This window comes from Nilaparvata lugens, chromosome 6 (genome assembly GCF_014356525.2).
Source record: "Nilaparvata lugens isolate BPH chromosome 6, ASM1435652v1, whole genome shotgun sequence".
Classification (NCBI taxonomy): Eukaryota; Metazoa; Arthropoda; class Insecta; order Hemiptera; family Delphacidae; genus Nilaparvata; species Nilaparvata lugens.
The window spans coordinates 40,343,794-40,364,310 of record NC_052509.1 but is presented as its reverse complement, the minus strand read 5'-3'; the positions used below and the strand labels follow the sequence as shown (position 1 = coordinate 40,364,310).

The following is a 20,517-nucleotide window of genomic DNA, read 5'->3' as shown; positions in this document are numbered from 1 at the left end:
TTGACTGCTAGGCGTTCTATTTAATAATAAAAAAGTAATTTAATTGTAAACAGTTCTTGATGGAAATAACATTGAAGAATACTGAAAATGAACTCAAACTTATTGGTCAATTACTAACGTGGCTGTTCTTCAAATATCTCAACTTCTATTCCTCTCAATGTTAATTTGTGACTAACGATTAAACTTACTTTCCATTTTGCTATTCCCTTAGATTATTCTATCATGAGTGTTTGCGAGTGTATCATGACAGACTGGTCAATCAAGAAGACAAAAGCTATTTTTACAAGATGATGACTGAAATCTGCCAGAGAAGTCTGGGTACTCCCGTTTTGAAAGTCACCAGCCAAGATCTGATCAAAGATCCGCCCGTTCTTCTGTTTGGAGATTTCCTGAAAACGGTTTCCTCTGAAGATCGTGTGTATGAGGAGATTAAAAATATCGATAAACTGAAAAATGTATTACAGGTAAGATAATCATGTAATTAAGATTATCCTTAATCAAGATTATCATGTGATTGTAGTACTCAGTGGAATCATACAATTTTTCTATGATGATATCCACATGAGCTCCGAGCTTGTGCGTGGGTTATGAAACTGACGAAGCTTAATATTAAATATTTTTACAATAATTAATAGCTTGACACATTTCAAAGTCAAGCGAACACTACCGGTATTGACTTTGTACATGACTATTAACACTCAATTCTAGAACTTTTGGAATCAATAAAATTGATGTAAATTATCTCTGATGTTGTATTTATACTCCTGCTAGGCTATTATAACATTGAATTTGTATTTTGTTCACGTAGGCTTAGTTATGTCATCATACAATTTTGCAACTACATGAGACTCCAAGAGTCTCTATGAAACATAATTGAATTGAAGAGTTCACATCTCTTCTCATATTATCTTGACTCAAGTTGAAATTCTTCCTATCAATTCCATATCTCTGTTATTTATGTTTACATTTTAACATGCGTCTGAAATAAAATATTATTCACGTTTACTATTACTTGGTCCTTTTGCAATTAGTCCTTGCAATTAAACTTTTAAGTAGCCCTATCAAAATTCTTGAATGATTATCAACATTTTTTATACTTTATTTGCACTTCTATCATTTTTATCCTCAATCTTGAATAATCGGCAATTCATTGGATAAATGAACAGCCTTCCTCAAGGTAATTTTATTACTGGTTTCAATAGAAATTCTACTAATTTAAGTATCAATATTTCAAAACATTAGCAGTATGTATTTGATTTTCTTAGGAAACCCTGATGGATTACAATTTGACTACTTCAAAAGAAATGAAAGTGATTTTCTTCATGGATGCAATTGAGCACTGCATTAGGGTGGCCAGAATTTTGAGGTCGGAAAGAGGCAACGGTTTATTGGTGGGAGTTGGTGGGATGGGCAAACAGAGCATCACTCGGCTTGCATCTCATATCAATGGTTACAAGTAATGTCACCTATTTGAATCTCATATTATTTTTGAATTTATTATATTATTAAGAACTTTTTATTATTATTGAGATCTAATAGTTGAATCAATATGACTTTAACTTTAGTAGTATATGACTTCAAGTAATCACTTTTCAATGATTTAGAAAATATAAATTAGAATTATTCGTGAAGCAGGAATTAATGATGATGGACATTTTTTTGAAATGATTCGTCAATTGTATTTCTTTGAATTATCATTAAACTGAACTTGAAGAATTTTAAAGCTCTTACCAAATTTGAATTATTCATGTTATTAGAATATTAATTTATTCAAGAATTATTCTTACAATTATATAAGTTTGTGAATTTTAAGATATATGAAATAACCTCAACTTATTCCTTCAATCCTACAGATGTTTTCAAATAGAGTTGACACGCACTTATGACTACAACTCATTCCATGAGGATCTCAGAAATCTGTATAATCATGCGGGAGTGCTCAAAGAGAATACTGTATTCCTATTTGTTGATACGCAAATTATTATGGAGGAATTCCTAGAGGATATCAATAACATTTTGAATTCAGGTAACTAGAAATCTTATCCAAATCTATCATCTTGATTTGTATTATAAAGTAAAAACTAATAAACTCATAATTTTAATGATATGACATCCATATTGAAGGGTTTGATAAACTTAGTGATGAGTTAGTGGCCGAGCATTTGTGTGCTTATATCAAATTAAAAGGGTTTTTGTCGAATTATGTCGAAATAATTTTATATCCTAATAATTTTGTCGAATTATGTTAAATCTAAAAGCAATGAAATATTATTTGAAATATTTCGTCTTTTTTTATCTCCCCTACCATCGACTGAAGTCCAGTCGAGTTGTAATGGAAATTATATCCTTTCCTAGAATGAACCTTCATTCTATGCAGATGCATATTATATCATCATAGGCCTAATTGAATTGCATTTCATCTTCAATTCGTTCGATAATTATTCAATTAATATTTGTAAAACATATTGAATAATAATTATTGTGAGTTCCACTATATTCCGTATGATTAACGTCACTGCTTTCCAATGCTGACAGTCAATCGCATAGCATAAATAGGCATTCATAGCAAGATTGTTAATTATTATAGAATTGAATCTGAGTCAGCAGGTTTTAAATCAATGTCAAATTCAAATTTTATTTATTCGAATTCACAATATTTATAAACACAAGCACAAGCAGTAAGATAACAAAAACACACAGCTCAATGGAAATAATGAATAAAAAATTAATTAAATAAATACCGGTATGTTTTATCAGGAAAAATTATGAATTAGGAATAAAGAATACTACTTGCTGAATACTCCACGTTTGCTAGTAGGAATGAATATCACTTTGGTGATATTCCGGAATATAATGGAATATAAAGGAATCTAACTTAATGAAGGAATTTCACTTGATGTCAATGAAGGAATCTCATATTTATCCTAACCGGATTTTATTCGTCTTCTCCAAAATTAAATCCTTCACAATTCATTATGCTCCTCAATTCCTCACCATCACAATATAGTATCCACACAAACAACAAATTATTCCGTTTTGACAATGTATGCGCTACTATTCCATGAACTAAATGGATTTTGATTGTGTGTTGAAGGAGAGGTTCCCAATTTGTTTGAGGCGGATGAGCTGGAAAAGGTGATTTGTGCATGTCGCCCGGCCGCCAAAGGCGCCGGCATCGCTGAAAACAATCGAGATGGCATATTCGACTATTTCATATCGAGAGTCAGAAGCAAACTTCATCTAGTTATCACTATGAGTCCCATAGGTGAAGATTTCAGGTATTTATGGGACATACTCTATTAAAAACAAACTGCTATGTTCTTTAGTAAAAGTAATACTATTCTAGTTAGCTACTGTAGTTAGTGATACTGGGGTAATAATAAAGAAAATGGACCTTCAAGGAGTTGTGGTTAGATCTGTGGTATAATCAAACACAACAAACAACACAAACACATTGAAATGTTATATGATTCTTCAATATTCTTGTCCGATCAATAAACCTCCTACAATAAACGTAACCCATAAAAAACCCATTGAAATAGAATAAAATATGAAAATGAAAATTCACTTATCATCTTGTCTTATCCAACATACTGGTATATTTGTTCAATATCAAACTTCAATTGTTTAAGTCAATCTTTGTTGCAAAAACACGAAAATTAAACTCAGAAAATTACAAATAAAATGAGTAAATTGATAGCTCAACTGGACCAACTTAAAAAAAATATAATGCTGCAGAAATTCTATGCTCAGAGAAACCTGTTTCTGATCCTGCAAAGGAATATCGCGCATTATCAATCCATATTGTTTTACTTCAATCTATTAGTCTAATAAATTAGTATTCTATTCTATAGTATAGAATACTATTCTATAGTATTAGTATCAGTATTCTATTAGTCTATTAGTTAGTATAAATAATATCAAGCTTAATATCTATTGTACCTTAGTACCTTTATATTTGCTTTTGAAATGACTTCTATAACTAATTTTTGGCCCATACTATTTCAAACTGGCGATTCTTGTTCAAGTTCCCTTAAAAAATGTATTATTCTTGAATAATTTAATTAATCGATATTTTCCCTGTCGTTAAGTAGCTTTGTCCCAGTCAACACACAATGTGAAAATCACGTTTTTTCACGTGAATAAAAAGTGAAAATTAAACATTTTTTTCACGTGAAAAAATCTGTGAAAAATTTGTGAAATTGATAAAGCTATTTTCACGTCTTTCACATGTGAAAAGTTGGAACATTTTGATCTCTGCATATTTGTTGAATATATATCCAAATTCACTTTGTGGTTTCTTTTTTTAGACGAAGATGCAGAATGTTTCCGTCTCTGGTGAATTGTTGTACAATTGATTGGTTCGTGAATTGGCCGGAAGAGGCTCTGATGTCGGTTGCAGTTGATGCTCTTCAACCATTGAATGATGAAAACCTGATCAGTAGCATGTCTACAATGTGCTACACTATACATTCGGTAAGTAGGCCTATCACCATAGATCACCAAGATCAGTTAACTCACGTTGTAGCTCAGTAACTCAGCAGTAGCTTACGAACCAGATTAATTATTCATGCAGTTTGATAGCCTGGCTCAAACTGAACGATTCTGTAGAAAAATATGCCAATACATACTCTTCAACATTCATAAGATTATGGCTATTTCCTGAACATCTACAAATTTTTAGCATCCATTATCTTGTCTTCTATAATGTAAAATATTTTCGAGAGTTCCATCATGGATATTCTCTATCTAAACAGACATGGCAGAATACGAGGTTGTTTACAAATAATGGACTCCATTATAATGTATTTGGGAGCAGAGAAATGCATAATTACATAAATTCAATAAAATTTAGAATATTTTACAAAGCATTTAAATCTACTCCAATCACTTGATGGTTTTTCATTTTAACTGATTACAATTAAATAGGTTAAGTTCTAGTTTTGTTTACAAAATATGATCAACAGGGGAAACATCTGTCAGTCATGACTCATGAGCAACCGTTCAGCCACAGAATACACACAAAATGGAAGGTATCAATCTAACCAAGATTTGAGAGCACCAAGACCACGACACATGACTGCATCATCTTGTTAGAAATTAAAACTACTGCTGTATTACAATGCTACACTTTCTTTCAAGATGGCGGATTATGGCGTCAAGATACTAGCCGACTTTCCATTCTGTGGTTCATCTGTGATCACTAATCTGTGATCAGGTTTTTACTGAACGTAAAAAAAAACGATGGAATTGTTCAGTGGCTTTGAACTCAACCAATGAATTAAGTAATGTTATTGTGCTATGAAAAATGGCCTGTAAAGTAACTTTTACTCTTTTTCTTTATTTTATAGAGCGTTGAAAAAATGACAGATCGATTCTTCAATGAAATGAGACGTCATTATTATGTGACACCTAGCAGCTATTTGGAACTCATCAAACTCTATCTATCATTACTGCAGAAAAAGCGAGAAGAAAAGAGAAAAATGAGGGAACGAATACAAAATGGTTTACAGGTTAGCATGAAATTGAAATTTATCTTCTAGATTTATTTATTTGGCTATGCATTTTTCTCAAGTTTTGTTTCATTTGACATTTAGGGGTCGCTCTTTCTACTCTTAAACCCGTTTAATCAACGTATGGTCGCATTTTTTATAATGTGTTTCAAATAAGTCAGCTGATGATTTAAACTTGAATTCAAGTTTAACTTTTTTGGAGAAAGCTACTCTCAACTGAGAGTAGTGTGGCATGGGTGAGGTCATACCTTCTTGACAGACAGCAGTGTGTTCGATTGGACAGCACGTCTCGATGGAGGGTGGTCAACAGGGGGGTACCTCAGGGTTCAGTTTTGGGACCACTACTGTTTAGTTTGTATGTAAATGACGTAACTGACCGACTCAGACACTCCAGATATCATCTTTATGCAGACGACCTACAGATTTATAGACATTTCAAGACTGATAACTTTGGTGAAGCAGTTACTCTTATGAATGAGGACCTGACTGCTGTCTCACTCTGGACAGGACAACATGGATTGAAAATTAATGAATCAAAATCCAAAACAATCGTTATAGGTAATAGAAGACTTTTGAACCAACTTGACTTTAACCATGGACCTTTCATCGAAATTAACTCTCATAGACTGGATTATAGTGAAAACATTACAAACTTAGGACTTACATTTAACAGACATCTAGACTGGACTGAACAAGTGACAAAGACTTGCAACAGGGTCTTTGCAGGCATTCACTCACTGAAGAGAATTGGAGCTGTTATCCCCTTACGGGAGAGAATAATGCTTGTGAAGACCTTGATATTTCCGCATTTCCATTATGGAGATGTGGTCATACAGGACATGACAGTGACTCTTTCTGAAAGACTGCAAAGGGCTCAGAACTACTGCGTGAGATTCGTCTTTGGCCTTGAAAGGGACGTCCACATAAGCCCTTACATCACTCAGATGGGTATTTTGAAGCTTCGAGACAGCAGAATTTATCATGTGCTGATGCTCCTCCACAAGGTTCTGACAACTGGGTCTCCTCTCTACTTGAGTCAGAAATTTCAATTCCTCGCAGGAATCAACAGAAGAGATACGAGGCATGGTGCGAGCCTGTTGAGCATTCCCATCCATCGCACTGTGACATATAATAGGTCGTTCTGTGTGACCGCTTGCAGACTGTGGAATAGCTTACCCGCATCTTTGAGGAGTGTGGAGAGGCGGACACTGTTCGGCGCGGAGGTCTTGGCGTGGCTGAGGGAGGGCGATCGGGGCATAGGATGAGGAGGTGTGTATGCGTGGTGTGTTTGCTTGTGTGAAAGGTGTGTGTTTGCGTAAAATTTTCTTGTTTCTTGCTTAAAAATTAAAAAAAAATTCCTATAACTCTATTTCCTAACTTTTTTTTTATTTTCTTTCAGTCTAAAATATATTATACTAAATTGAATGAAATAGTTTTTGTTTTTGTTTTTTTTTTTCAATTATTGATTTCTATTATATACATATATATATTTTTTTCTATCATATTACTTATTATTATATTTAAGAGATTATTTCCTTATGTTTTGATGTAGATGCAGTAGAATTGTATAGGAAGGTTAAGTGGGAGAGAGGGCCGGCTGCGCCCTAACTTCGCCCTCCAGGTTAAAATAAAGGCAGGCTATCTATCTATCTATCTATCTATCTATCTATCTATCTATCTATCTATCTAATGTTGGAAGGAAACTTATTGTATCAATTTCTTGATTCTTTCAAACTCAATATTACGCCGCAGTAAATGGTATGCGCAGTTTCCCCACTGTAATAGGAAATCTTGATAATGTTTTATTACTTTGATTTTGACGTTAATTGATGATTTGATAGATATGAATAATATTGTGAAGTTTATGCGTGAATTTGCATATCTATTTTCTCCCGAGAAGTAACCATCCATCTAGTATTTGATAGGCTTCTAAACGTCCAATTAGCTTCAAGGATGCTAATGCATCTCATCTTACTAATTTTGGAAGTGAATCTAACATTATTTTTCAACTTTTTAGAAATTGTACGAAACAAACGAATTGGTGATAAAAATGCAACATCAAATCAAAGAAATGGCACCGCAGTTGAGAGAGAAGTCTGAAGCGACAGTGAAACTGATGTCTTACCTGGTCAAAGAGAAGTCAGCCGCTGATGACGTTCGCAAAGTTGTCACCGAAGAGGAAGCTATAGTCAAAGTAAGTCTGGTGTATCCTAATCATTTGTATACCATTTGAAAGTCATAAATCTTTAAAAATGTAGTATCAATGATTTTCTTTCGGGGAAAACAAGAAAAGTAACTCACATCAATTATTAGAAATGATTTATGAATCATTTAGAATTATTGCAGAAATGCTTGGAAGTACATTTGAGAATCGATGATTGATATTGATTTACAAATCGTTTAAAATAATTGGAGTAGAGTGAGAATAATTGCTGGGAGTACTTTCCAATAATTCAAGAATGGATGATTGGAATAATCTATATAATTGTTTAATGATACTTCACTAATAAACAGATATGAAGTATCTCGTCCATATAAATGTTATTTGCAGGTCAATTGGCTAATTGGTCAATTGGCTTGGTCGTTTTGCATTTCATCAAATCATCATTGCACTTCCCAATTACTCACACACAAGCAAGAAGCTCATGTGAGCTTTACCGTGATAAAAAAATTGTGAAAAGAATTGTGGGAGAATAATTTTCACTCTCAAATCATTTAGAATTATTGATATCATTTGTTAAAAATTGTTCCAAATTGAAATTGTTTGACAATAATTTGGATGAAATAATTTAGAATTGCTTAATAGTTGTTGTCAAAGGATTCAAGGCTCTGCAGGATAGCCGGGTAAATTCAGGATTCATTACCCTCTTGTAAGAACTAGGTTCGGATTAAAAGAAAAAGAAGTACAAAATCTCTGAAGAAGGTATGTGTGTCAGTGTCAGTGTGAGAGCGCGTGAGGGAGAGGAGAGAAAGATGGAAATAGTCAGTCTTTCATAGATGTCAGTCAGTTTAAGATGAATGACATCATAGAGTAGCTCAGATGTGTCTGCATACTTCTGAACAGCATCAATGCTGTTCCCTTCCAGCTAATGCTGACCGTTTTAAGTGAATCTCACTACAAAGCAGTAGCAATAGATTGGTAGCAAGACAATTTGGACGAATGTTGTTTCCACACTTCTACAGCCGCCTGTTTGTATGTCTCAGTATGTTACAATATATACTGGCTTATGCTCTAATTTACTAGACTATAAATGACAGTATTGCTGTTTATTCAACGAATTTTACTAGATATGAGAATGAAGATTGAATGCAATTCGAAAAACAATAGTATAATATTGTGATGTAACTACATAAATTGGCGGTGTTTCAACCAATAAAATTATTGTCAACTCTCTGAATATAACATAACATCCTTCACATTAGAACACGATCGGGAGAGATATATATAGAGAGAGAGAGACATTTTTTAACAAAAACTTTAAAGGAACTTTTTTCGGGACCAAGTTTCGCATATTTCGTCACATATCTTAAAAATTACTGTAGCTATAGGTCTGGAAACGGTTTTATTGAATTTTCAGTTCATTTCACATAAAGTACGCTAAATTGTACATCTTAATTAACAGCCAACAAATACCCGTAGGGCTTCGTTTCAGCAGAGGCACAGAAATTCAGACGAAATCTTCCACCCTCTATCACTTGGTAACCAAGCATTTTCGGACCCATGTTAATTATAATTTTTTCTTCTTTTGATGTGAGGAATCACGCCCTGATTTACGGGCACCTTTTTTCAGAACATTCTGTATACTGATTATATTTTGTCCACTCTCAGGTCAATATCCCTTTACACATGAACTCTTTCTGCGAATAACTTTCAAAAGGGAGTGGAAATGTAAGAACTATTGTTTACAGGAAAACTGAACCCATGAAACCGGTCGCCTTTAGTCAACTAAAGGCGGTCACGCACCGCTTGTGCGTGCGTGTGAGGGTCTGTCACCTCCATTTTTCAGTGGCTTGCAAACGATAAATTCCTTGGCTAGATTCCATTTAAAAACCGTTTATTTCCAAAATATTCATCAAAAACGCCAGGAAAAAATCATAGAAGTTTCCCACTTAATAGAGCAATATAAATGTTTTCTCAAGAAATATCAATTTTCACCTCGTAACTTGAATAGAGAATTAACAAACCTTCAAAATGAGATTTTGACCGGAGCGTGCGGATGAAAATCAACCGAGTTATATGGAATCCCAATTAACATTACGATTATGGAGATAGCAATTCGACATGGTCCCCCTCCTGCAGAGCCTTAAAAATATGTTCAGTAGTTAACGTTATTCATAACAAGGCAATGAGTAGAGTGGCAAATGTGACCACAAAATGTGATGATGAATGATATACGATAATTGAAATAATGGGAAAAACATAACTTGCAAGTACTGTAATTGAACCAAGGATAAATAAGCCAGTTACACAGCACATCGATTTTTTGCCGTTTTTATAATTCTACCAGATTGAATGGACAACATCATATCTTCATCAAGTTATGTTCAATCTAATAGAATTTATGAGGACGGAAAAAATTGGACGAGTAGAAATCGATGTGTATGTATAATCTTCTAGCACTGTAAGTCTGTGACTGGACGTAGTAAAATTCCTACTGTTCTGGATGAAAATCGTGCTGAAGTCATTAGGGAAGGCCCGCTTTTGTTGACTCTCTAAACAAATGAAAGACAGTTGGAGAAAGAGATTTTGAAAGGTGAGAGAGAGTGAGTGAGTGAGAGAGAATGATTGTGTGATTGAGATAGGAGAAACAGAGTAAGCGCGTTAGAGTGTTTGAGTCTTGGGGGATGAAAGCCAAGAAAGGAATTTGGTAGTTCAATGAACTTGAGAATGACCGTGGACTAAATGACACAGAGAAGCTCAAATACTTTCTATAATAATTCTTACAGCATGTTCTTAGCGAACTGGGCAGCCTGGGCTTATCTTCACCCTTTTGTTCTCGGGAATATTAAATTTCAACGAGAGCAGGAAGCTCTTAGCTCAGAGTCGAGTAGGCTTACTTTGAAATTTTTATGATCGACGATAGTTTTCAATCAAATTCGAATTTTGAATAAATTTTCTTGGAGCCATTACACACTGTACAAGTTCTCTGTCCAATAAAATTCACCCTCTCTCTTGTTCTTTTTGAGGTGAACAGGATATCAACTGTGATAATTGACCGAGCGAAGTGAGGTGTAGGATTCAAGTCGACGGTTTGGCATTTCTCTTAATGTTTAAATGTTTAAATGTTTAATGTTCAAATGTTTAAATGTTTAAATGTTTAAATGTCTAAATGTTTAAATGTTTAAATGTTTAAATGTTTAAATGTTTAAATGTTTAAATGTTTAAATGTTTAATGTTTAAATGTTTAATGTTTAAATGTTTAAATGTTTAAATTTTAAATGTTTAAATGTTTAAATGTTTAAATGTTTAAAGTTTAAATGTTTAAATGTTTAAATGTTAAATGTTTAAATGTTTAAATGTTTAAATGTTTAAATGTTTAAATGTTTAAATGTTTAAATGTTTAATGTTTAAATGTTTAAATGTTTAAATTTTAAATGTTTAAATGTTTAATGTTTAAATGTTTAAATGTTTAAATGTTTAAATGTTTAAATGTTTAATGTTTAAATGTTTAAATGTTTAATGTTTAAATGTTTAATGTTTAAATGTTTAAATGTTTAAATGTTTAAATGTTTAAATGTTTAAATGTTTAAATGTTTAAATGTTTAAATGTTTAAATGTTTAAATTTTAAATGTTTAAATGTTTAAATTTTAAATGTTTAAATGTTTAAATGTTTAAAGTTTAAATGTTTAAATGTTTAAATGTTTAAATGTTTAAAATGTTTTAAATGTTTAAATTTTAAATGTTTAAATGTTTAAATGTTTAATGTTTAAATGTTCAAATGTTTTAAATGTTTAAATGTTTAAATGTTTAAATGTTTAAATGTTTAAATGTTAATGTTTAAATGTTTAAATGTTTAAATGTTTAAATGTTTAAATGTTTAAATGTTTAAATGTTTAAATGTTTAATGTTTAAATGTTTAAATGTTTAAATGTTTAAATGTTTAAATGTTTAAATGTTTAAATGTTTAAATGTTTAAATGTTTAAATGTTTAATGTTAAATGTTTAAATGTTTAAATGTTTAAATGTTTAAATGTTTAAATGTTTAAATGTTTAAATGTTTAAATGTTTAAATGTTTAAACCCAAGTAGCAAAACAATATTGTCTCATTATTGCCACAACATTCAGCAACATTGTTAAAGATATTGTCATTATAATATTGTAGCAGTATTGTCATAATATTTTTGCAATATCAAATCATATATTATGTAAACATTGTTCAGCAATATTAAATAATATCTATACAAAATTGTCACAATATTGAATAATATATCATGTAAATAATGTTTGGCAATATTGAGATAATATCAATACAACATTATTACAATATTAAATTGAAAATTAACTAAATATTGCTAAGCAATATTTAATAATATCTATACAACATTGTCACAGTATTGAATGATATACCATGTAGATATTGTTCAACATTTTCAGATACTAATATCAATACAACATTCGCACAATATTGGATAATTTACCAAGTAAATATTGTTCAGCAATATTTACATAATAGCAATATAACTTTGTCACAATATTGAATGATAATGTAAATATCGCTCAAGTCTAATCAAAATCCCATTGAATTTTTCTACTTGAACCGAAATCAGCAAACCCTTCTTGTTCAAGGATGACATACTTGGTTGGAGTCGAGCTCGAATATGGCTTGTTGGGTATTTAGCTTTTATTGCAAGGGTCAAACAAGTCTAGACTTTGGTTTGAATTCTCCTTGTTGATCAAGGCTGACAAACTGACAAAGAGAGATTATATTAGAATAAATCTAGTTCTTTACTTAGGTATGTTACAATATACACTGGCTTATACACTTATTTCATTAAAATGACAGTATTGCTAATTATTCAACAAATTTGACAAAGTATGAAAAATAAATGAATGAGAATGAAGATTTAATGCAATTTAAATAACGATAATATAATATTGTGATGTAACTACATAAATCGGCCGTGTTTCAGCAAATAGTTGTCAGAGAGAGAAAGAGAGAGAGAGAGAGAGAGAGATAGAGAGAGATTGAGAGAGTGAAAGAGAGAGATTGGATTAGATTAGAGTTATTTATTTATGTATGTTACAATATTTACTGGCTTATACATAAATTGATGGTAATGCTAATTATTGAACAAATTTTACTAAGTATAAAAAATTATTTTAAAAAATAATTAAAAGAGACAGAAAGAGAGAGAGTGAGAGTGTGTGAGAGAGAGAGTGAGTGAGTGAGAGATTGAGTGAGTGAGTGAGCGGGAGAGAGAGCGGGTGAATAAGCAAGAGGGGAGGAGAGAGAGAGAAGTGATAGAGAAAGCGAGAGAAGATGTTTTGTCCTGTATATATAAGTACTCATCCAACTGCCCACTATCCCTAGTATGTATAACTAAAGCTATTCAACTATAGCTGCAGTATTTACAAAGCAGGGACCTTCTAAACCTTTCTGGATAGAAAAAGTTGAAAAGTAGACAATGATTCCAATTCGCATCAATAGATCAGAATTCAAAAGAGTGTGACACACCACTAACTGGATTTTTGGCTGAGAATCTTCTTGTCTTTGCTGGCAGGTAGCCTACTGAAAACTAAATTCTGAACTGTAGCCTAATACTGCTTCTTCGTTTCGAGTTTCTAGTACATCGCAGTACTGTTCCATAATTTGAAGTAGGCTATAGTACATGAACGATACATAGCCTATTTAGTATAGAGTTCACTGTCACTACGTAATCTGAGTTGTGAGTGAACTGTTTACTTATATCAACCGTTAATACCTGAATTGGATGAGTCATACCTGTATTGCATAGATTTTTCTAATCTTCTATAAGTTTCTATAATATTCCATAGTTTCTCTTATAGAAACATAATAAATGTTGATAAATATGAACTTCTGAAGAATGAATTAACGTTTGAAATATTATAAATGCATAATATAGAAGTTTGATTGTAGGAAACGTGTCGCAAATATAATATAAAGGCAATAACATTTTACAGAACACACTACAGTTTTGTAACACTTTTTGTAGGTGAAAGAGGTTGTCACACTAGTTTTTGGAAGATTTGCAGCTGAAACTCTCATAGCTCTCTTCCTATCCTAATTTATAGTATCTATCAAGATTATAGTAAGTTTACAGCAAAATAATGTAGGCCTATATGTAAGTTTTAGATCTTCATTCAATTATCTTCCGTATCATGTGAATCACGATAATAATTTGTCTGTGTTGATGTTTTAGAGTTATCTGTAATATAGCCTAATTAAGGAAATAATATTGGCTAATAGACAGACGTAGGTGACAGGAAATTCACGAATGACATATCATCACACCAGAACTACTGAGCTGATTGACTTGAAATATTTTGCATATTGATTCTTAATTTACCGAGGATGGTTATAGGCCTATTTTGAATTCTTGAATATTTCAGTGGGTCAAGTTTTTAATTAGACCGCCATTGCGGAACACGGGTTATCTACTAATTATAATTTTAGAGAATCTCACATCTACAGAGCACACCCAACATACCCCAAATGTTTTCATTACATACTTTATTGGACGACACACTATTGAATTTCATGTTGAAATAAACCTGTATAGATTTTCCTCTTTTGTGCAAATAGAACTTGCTACTGATGTTGAAGAGTCATTTTCAGATACGATTCAGACTAAATACTTGAACGATTGTCATTACTTCTCGATAAGCCCAATATTTGATTTCATTATTGATACGGTACTGTATTAATCAATTACACGTAAACTTCCAGCACATGTGGAGTAAATGCATCGTTAATTTTGTGTATCAACATATCACAAAAACTATCATAATAATATTGAGAGTATTGAGAGGAGAAAAAAGTATCTTATTTGTATCACATTTTCTAGAAGCTCATCACAGTTCATATAACTCAAACGCTTCAACAATATTTGTCTCTGAAAACAGTCCTGAAAATTTCTTGAAGTTAAAGTTATTATATCCACAAGATAGCTGCATGATTGGTAAACATCTAGGATCTTGGAAAGCTGTTGTTTTTTCAATCTTAATGTTTCTATGTATAAGAAATAATAAGTTTCATCACAACCCATAAAGTAGTTTTTCAGAAATTGTGATAAGTAGTAATTTCCAGAATTCAACAATCAAGTTATTAATTACATACTGACTCAATTAATCTACCCAGTAGATCTATATATTGATCAGAGAGCACTTAAATACCTTCAATTACATTTTAGTCGCTTGATTCAACTAACGGAAATCGAAATATTGAATGTCAAAGAATATTAACTTACTGTATTGTCTCTTATGATAAATTGGAGACTATTTGAAAGAAAAATAGACGATATCTCTCAAGTCTTTGAAATGAAATTCACCTCGAAAGTGAAGATATTTCGTATTTATTTCCATTTACAATAATAACAGCATTTACTTTGCACCCAACCACAGCCCTACCACCAGTGACTGGTGGGTTTTTTATACTCTTTGCATTTTGGTTCTGTTAACTACTAGAAGATCGATATCCAAAGGGTCTGATTGATACTATGATTCGAAAATTGGTTTTCATGGTTGAGTATTGAAATAGATTAGAGATATCAAATTGAATTCTATGAAAGAAACTCAGGAACCAATTCAAGTAAAGTTGTGAGAACAGCAAATGTTATGCCAACGATACTCCCCTGTACAGGAGTCAATTCAATCATTGCAATTACTACATTTTTGAGAATCATACAGTGATTCTATATTAATCTGTGGTTCTTCAAGGCTTGGAATGAGCTTGTAAAATATAACCATCACACAAGAGACACACGATTTTTTCATTACACAACATGAAGGAGAAAGAGAAAATAGCTTACGCCTCACTTACTTCATTCAGGTGCTTAGTTTTTAGCATAGGCTATACAAGCGAAATTATATTGTCAAGATCATTTCGTAGCCGGAGTTGAGAATCCTTTTAAATGAGGATGAATTGCAATTTAGTTTTTTTATCTCTTTTCTAATTTGAACCATATTACTAAATTTTGAGGTCTCGCAGCATTTTACAAGTCTTCTTTAGTTTTAGTAGGCCTATTTTACACTTTCTCTGATACCGTATCGTATCAATCTTATTCCGGTCGCGTATTAATGGGGAGGATATTATTTTATTACTTTTCCGACAGTTGCATAACTTGGCAAACAGATAATGTATTCAAGAGTTTCAAGTCTCGTTTAATCTGGTAGATTTCATAAGGACGGCAAAAAATCGATCGTCCAAAAATCTATGTGTGTAACTGGCTTAACTATCACTGGCTTCAAGAAGCTCAAGAAAATAGTTTTCTTATTATTATCATCATATGAAATTACCGGATTGTAGGTATGGAGGCTTGATATTAGAATACCGGTACCGTACAGAAAGTTTTTCAATAGTAGAATCGTTTATTTCTCAGGAATACTTACTTCTACCAGAATCGGTGTTTATTCGATCAGATACATGATCACAACAATAACATTTCTTGCTGAATGATAATTTTATTTCGTGTCTTGAAGTTGGGTGCTACTAGTTTTCCAGTTACACCATATCGAGCCAAAGTTGTGAGTTGGTTGGTTGGTAGTCCAACATGAGAGAGTTGAGGAAGACTCCCTGCCCAATTTTAACACCCGAGTCCACTCTTTGTCGCCAATTGCTCATCTGATCGATTTTTGCCTCCTGTTAGGTACCTCCTAGATACCTAGGAGGATTTGCCTCCTAGATACCTAGCCAGTTAGGTTGTATGCGGTACATAACAGAGAATGAATATTGCTCTCAAAAATTGTTCGCCATAAAATATTATGGGTGAACTTCAGAGTATTAGCTTTTGCAGTGAGTAGAACTGAAAAAAATCAACTCAGATCAGCAACCTTTTCTATAGTTTTTTTCTGTCTATATTTTTATTAACCTCGTCTACCACACCACTCAACCCCTCTTTCTCTATCTATCCAAATGGGAAGGATATTATTCCATATCATTTTTAGAGAAAGGACAATTATTTGTCGAAACACCGCGATTTATGAAGATACGGTACATCGCAATGTTATCGTTATTCAAATTGCATTCAATCTCTATTCTCATTAATTAACTCTTCATATCTTGTAAAATTCGTTTAATAATAAGCAATATTGTCATTCAACGTGAATTAGTGTATAAGCCAGAAGTATAATAACATAACATACATAAATAAAGAACTCTAATCTAATCTAATCCATGATCCATCATCTCTACACTCTCTCTCTCTCTCTTCTCTATTCAACTGCATTATGCTTTCTATTACTATGTTATATTTTCCAGTACGGTAGGCTATATAGTTTGAGTCTCTCCACTTACTACCTGCTCCACAGTTTCGAATAATAGTCCCTTCTTTTGTAATAGTGTAGGTCTGTCACCATTGTCCACTGGTCTACCCTCTCTTTCTCAACTCACTCCTTCTCAGTCGGAGTATTTCGCGCCCTTTTTGGTTGGGTTTGCATTTTGGTTAGTTGTAGTCACTAAACTGTCACTTTAGTCAGTCGCAAGGGCCAGTTAGTTTCAGTTCATCATGTATTGAATACAGATTACAGTTCATGTTTCCAGTGTTTTATCCGGGAATTTATTTGTTTTGAAGTCACTTGATCTTCTATTATCAATGTAAGTACACAATAATATTACTATATTTATGGAAGTTTGAATCATAGACTGATAAAAGTATATCTACTATAGAGTAGCTTAGAGAAAATACACATTATTATTATATTTTATAGATGTAGCTTGTGTTCTGTCTTTTCTACCTATATTAGGTAGGTTCAGTTAATTCATTTTGGTTGACTAGTTGAATTCTACCTGACCTGATAGGCTGTAATGAGCTAGAGGACTGAACAAGCTTATATTTTTTACCGGTCATCATACGATAGCCCACAAATTTGGGTTATATATTTAGTCTCTTATTTCAATCGGTATAAGAGTATCAGAGCCTATGATTTTTGTCAAATCTTCAGCATTCCAAATTTTTTCAAATCACTAGCTATTATTTTTTTCGTATTCAATCTTGAATCCAAACCCCTACTTCAAAAATATTATTTTTTGCCGTAACTATAAATTCCACTAAATGAAACAGAACTAAGCACTTAGAACAAAAATGATTTACATACATAATCTGCTTTCTAAGTTATTTAATAGAGTTTTTTGGAAATTGTAAAAAACAAAGGTTACATTATGAATTCATCAGATAGATATACTTGATCCCTTTGAGAATACTTTAATTTTGATTTTATCATCCAACTAAAATATATTGTTTTTTCATTGTTCAAAGGAGACGTATGTCGCGTCATGCGCCGATAAAGCTTTGGAAGGGCGCACAATCACGAGTATCATGGGGAAGCTGGTGACCCTTCGTTGCCATATACTTTTCGTGGAAAAGAGTTCAACGCAAGGACGGCCATGAGATAGAGAAAAAAACATTCAAGGACCTTCTCATAACTAAAGTTATGATTGGTAAGATTTCAGCAAATTTATCTTTTTGAAGTTTACTGTGTAGCTTGCTTCATATTTTTCAACAACGCTAATTTGGCAATATTAATATCAGCCAGACAAAATCCCACTTGAATAGAAAATACTACTTCACTGACTCAAAAACTTTATTTCGCCATTAAACATGACATCCACAAACACCGTGGTTGAGTGGTAGAGTGGACACTACTGTCCAAACTTCGCCACGACATTAAAATGAAGGAGTCATTCTATTCTATTTAATAAAAAAATGAGTCATTCCATCCAGGATCTGCAATATTGAATATCTAAGTTGATTTTTTCAATTTGGGAGGTGGTCATTATGATGCTGATCGTTACTTAGTATTGGAAATATTAATTGATTTGTAGTAAGCTACAAATCTGGGATTAACACTCCACATAGCCCCCATCCAGATAAATTAGCAAAAATAATATATTTTCAAAATTTACGCCAAAACCCAACACTCTGGTCCACAACTTACAACTCGACATGTATATACATATATACATATGTATACATATACATATGTATACATATACATATGTATACATATGTATCGTTTGAAAAATATCAAGTAGCACATGAAATTAGTTTTATATATTCAAATGTATAAACTTGTAAGTTCATCATAAATAGAGTATTTTCTTCAAGTCTTTGGTCTACTATGATAATTTTTATAAACTTAAAAACTAGCATTACACATTGATATACCCTTAACAATCACAATAAATTGTAAACGCACTTGTGCTGGGCCACTATGTAGTGATGCTCAAGTCCTATTACTCTGAGCCATAAAAAACATGAATTGTTTGACATAATATAATAAAACTGCCCAATAAATCCATTGAATCAGCGGCCCAAAGAGCCTTGTCCTAATGTTTTTTTTTCATTCTATGACTATACTATATAGTCTACTACACTGTATTATATACCATACCATAAACTCTCTACGACTCTACCTATACTACTCTACATAGTATAGATATTCTGTTATTAGGTAGTAGAATAGTAAAGCTGTACTATAATTGTTCTTTGATAATATTTGAATTGGCTCAAAATTATGTTCCATGATGATGAAATCGAACCATTTTTTCTAAATGAGCTCTATCTTTCCAAATATAAGTAGAATTCTAAATGCTAAGTGTCGAATAAAGTTACTAAACATAACAGGAGGGGGCATATGCTTCATTGCACAAGGGTCGAAAATGTGCTAAATCTACCTGCCAAAGGGTATTGCAGTTGTATTGTTCTCGCTTGACCGTCCCATGTCCCCAATGAGATAGGTTTCACCCATTGATTTGATATTCTATTTTTTTGTTTTATTGATTTGAAACACAGAGTCGTCGTTAAAATATTCTAGTAGAATTCATCTAGAAGTGAAAAATTACATTTTTAGGAGAGCAACTGGAAGAATTGAATACCACGAGCTCTTATGACAATAACTTTGTATTCTAACAGATAAGTGAAGTAAGCATGTTCTTTCCAAATTTAGATGACATTCTTCATAATAATTATTGATTGATTGATTGATAATGTACATAACTGAGGTTCCAATTTTGTTTTCCTTTGAACTTGATCTGCTGTAGACCTACAGGTCAAATGCTTCCGTTTTGACTTATTTTTGTACCTGAAGTTATACAATAAAGATGACATTGAAATCAAGTTGATTCAATTTTTGTTTACAGACATGGAGAAAAGAAGAAGAAACAGTCGTCTGCTGAAGTCAATGAAGACGAGACACTTGAAAATTTTAATTTGGAGCTCCAGCCATAAAATACAATTCGTCGCATTACTATGTTAATTATGAATGTTAAAGTAAAGGATTTATTCATCAATTTTGAAGTTATGTAATTTTTTCACATCCAGCTGAATATACTATTTATTCTATAAAGTAGATTATATGTCAATGATTTAGAACCATTCTGAAGAACTTATTCAATCATTTCTAAAGTGATTTAAAGTAGTTTATTAATCATAATTTTGCTCACTTAAAGCATTGTAAATCATTGTAGAGTGATTTGAGAGTAATTTGAAAGTGTTTTTAATCTACTTTGAAATGCTTTGAAGTGATTTAAAAAGTACATAAATCGATGATTCTAAATGATTTTTAAGAACTTATTTAATCATTTGAGAGTGATTTCAAATTATTTTCAAGTAGTTTATAAATCACAATTCTGCCCAATTAAATCATTGTGAATCATTGTACAATCACTTAAAAGTGATTTGAATCTAGTTTGAAATGCTTTGAAGTGATTTAAAAAGTACATAAATCGATGATTCTAAATGATTTTTAAGAACTTATTTAATCACTTGAAAGTGATTTTCAAGTAGTTTATAAATCACAATTTTGCCCACTTAAAGCATTGTAAA

The 20,517-nt window shown here is 32.1% G+C and overlaps 1 protein-coding gene and 1 long non-coding RNA gene across 2 annotated transcripts in view; both read left to right on the top strand.

The window, feature by feature from the left end:
• LOC111061278 (dynein heavy chain 6, axonemal-like) overlaps positions 1–20,517 on the top strand; it is a 182,765-nt gene that overhangs the window by 54,327 nt on the left and 107,921 nt on the right. The window contains exons 41-47 of the mRNA XM_039430794.1: positions 212–464; positions 1,266–1,456; positions 1,854–2,026; positions 3,095–3,278; positions 4,311–4,476; positions 5,352–5,513; positions 7,531–7,707. Of these exons, the coding sequence (XP_039286728.1) occupies positions 212–464; positions 1,266–1,456; positions 1,854–2,026; positions 3,095–3,278; positions 4,311–4,476; positions 5,352–5,513; positions 7,531–7,707 (1,306 nt within the window). The remainder of the gene's footprint in view (positions 1–211; positions 465–1,265; positions 1,457–1,853; positions 2,027–3,094; positions 3,279–4,310; positions 4,477–5,351; positions 5,514–7,530; positions 7,708–20,517) is intronic.
• On the top strand, positions 16,882–19,986 carry LOC120351918. The gene is made up of 3 exons (XR_005571631.1): positions 16,882–17,288; positions 17,950–18,131; positions 19,833–19,986. It is a non-coding gene; the product is annotated as an uncharacterized LOC120351918 (long non-coding RNA).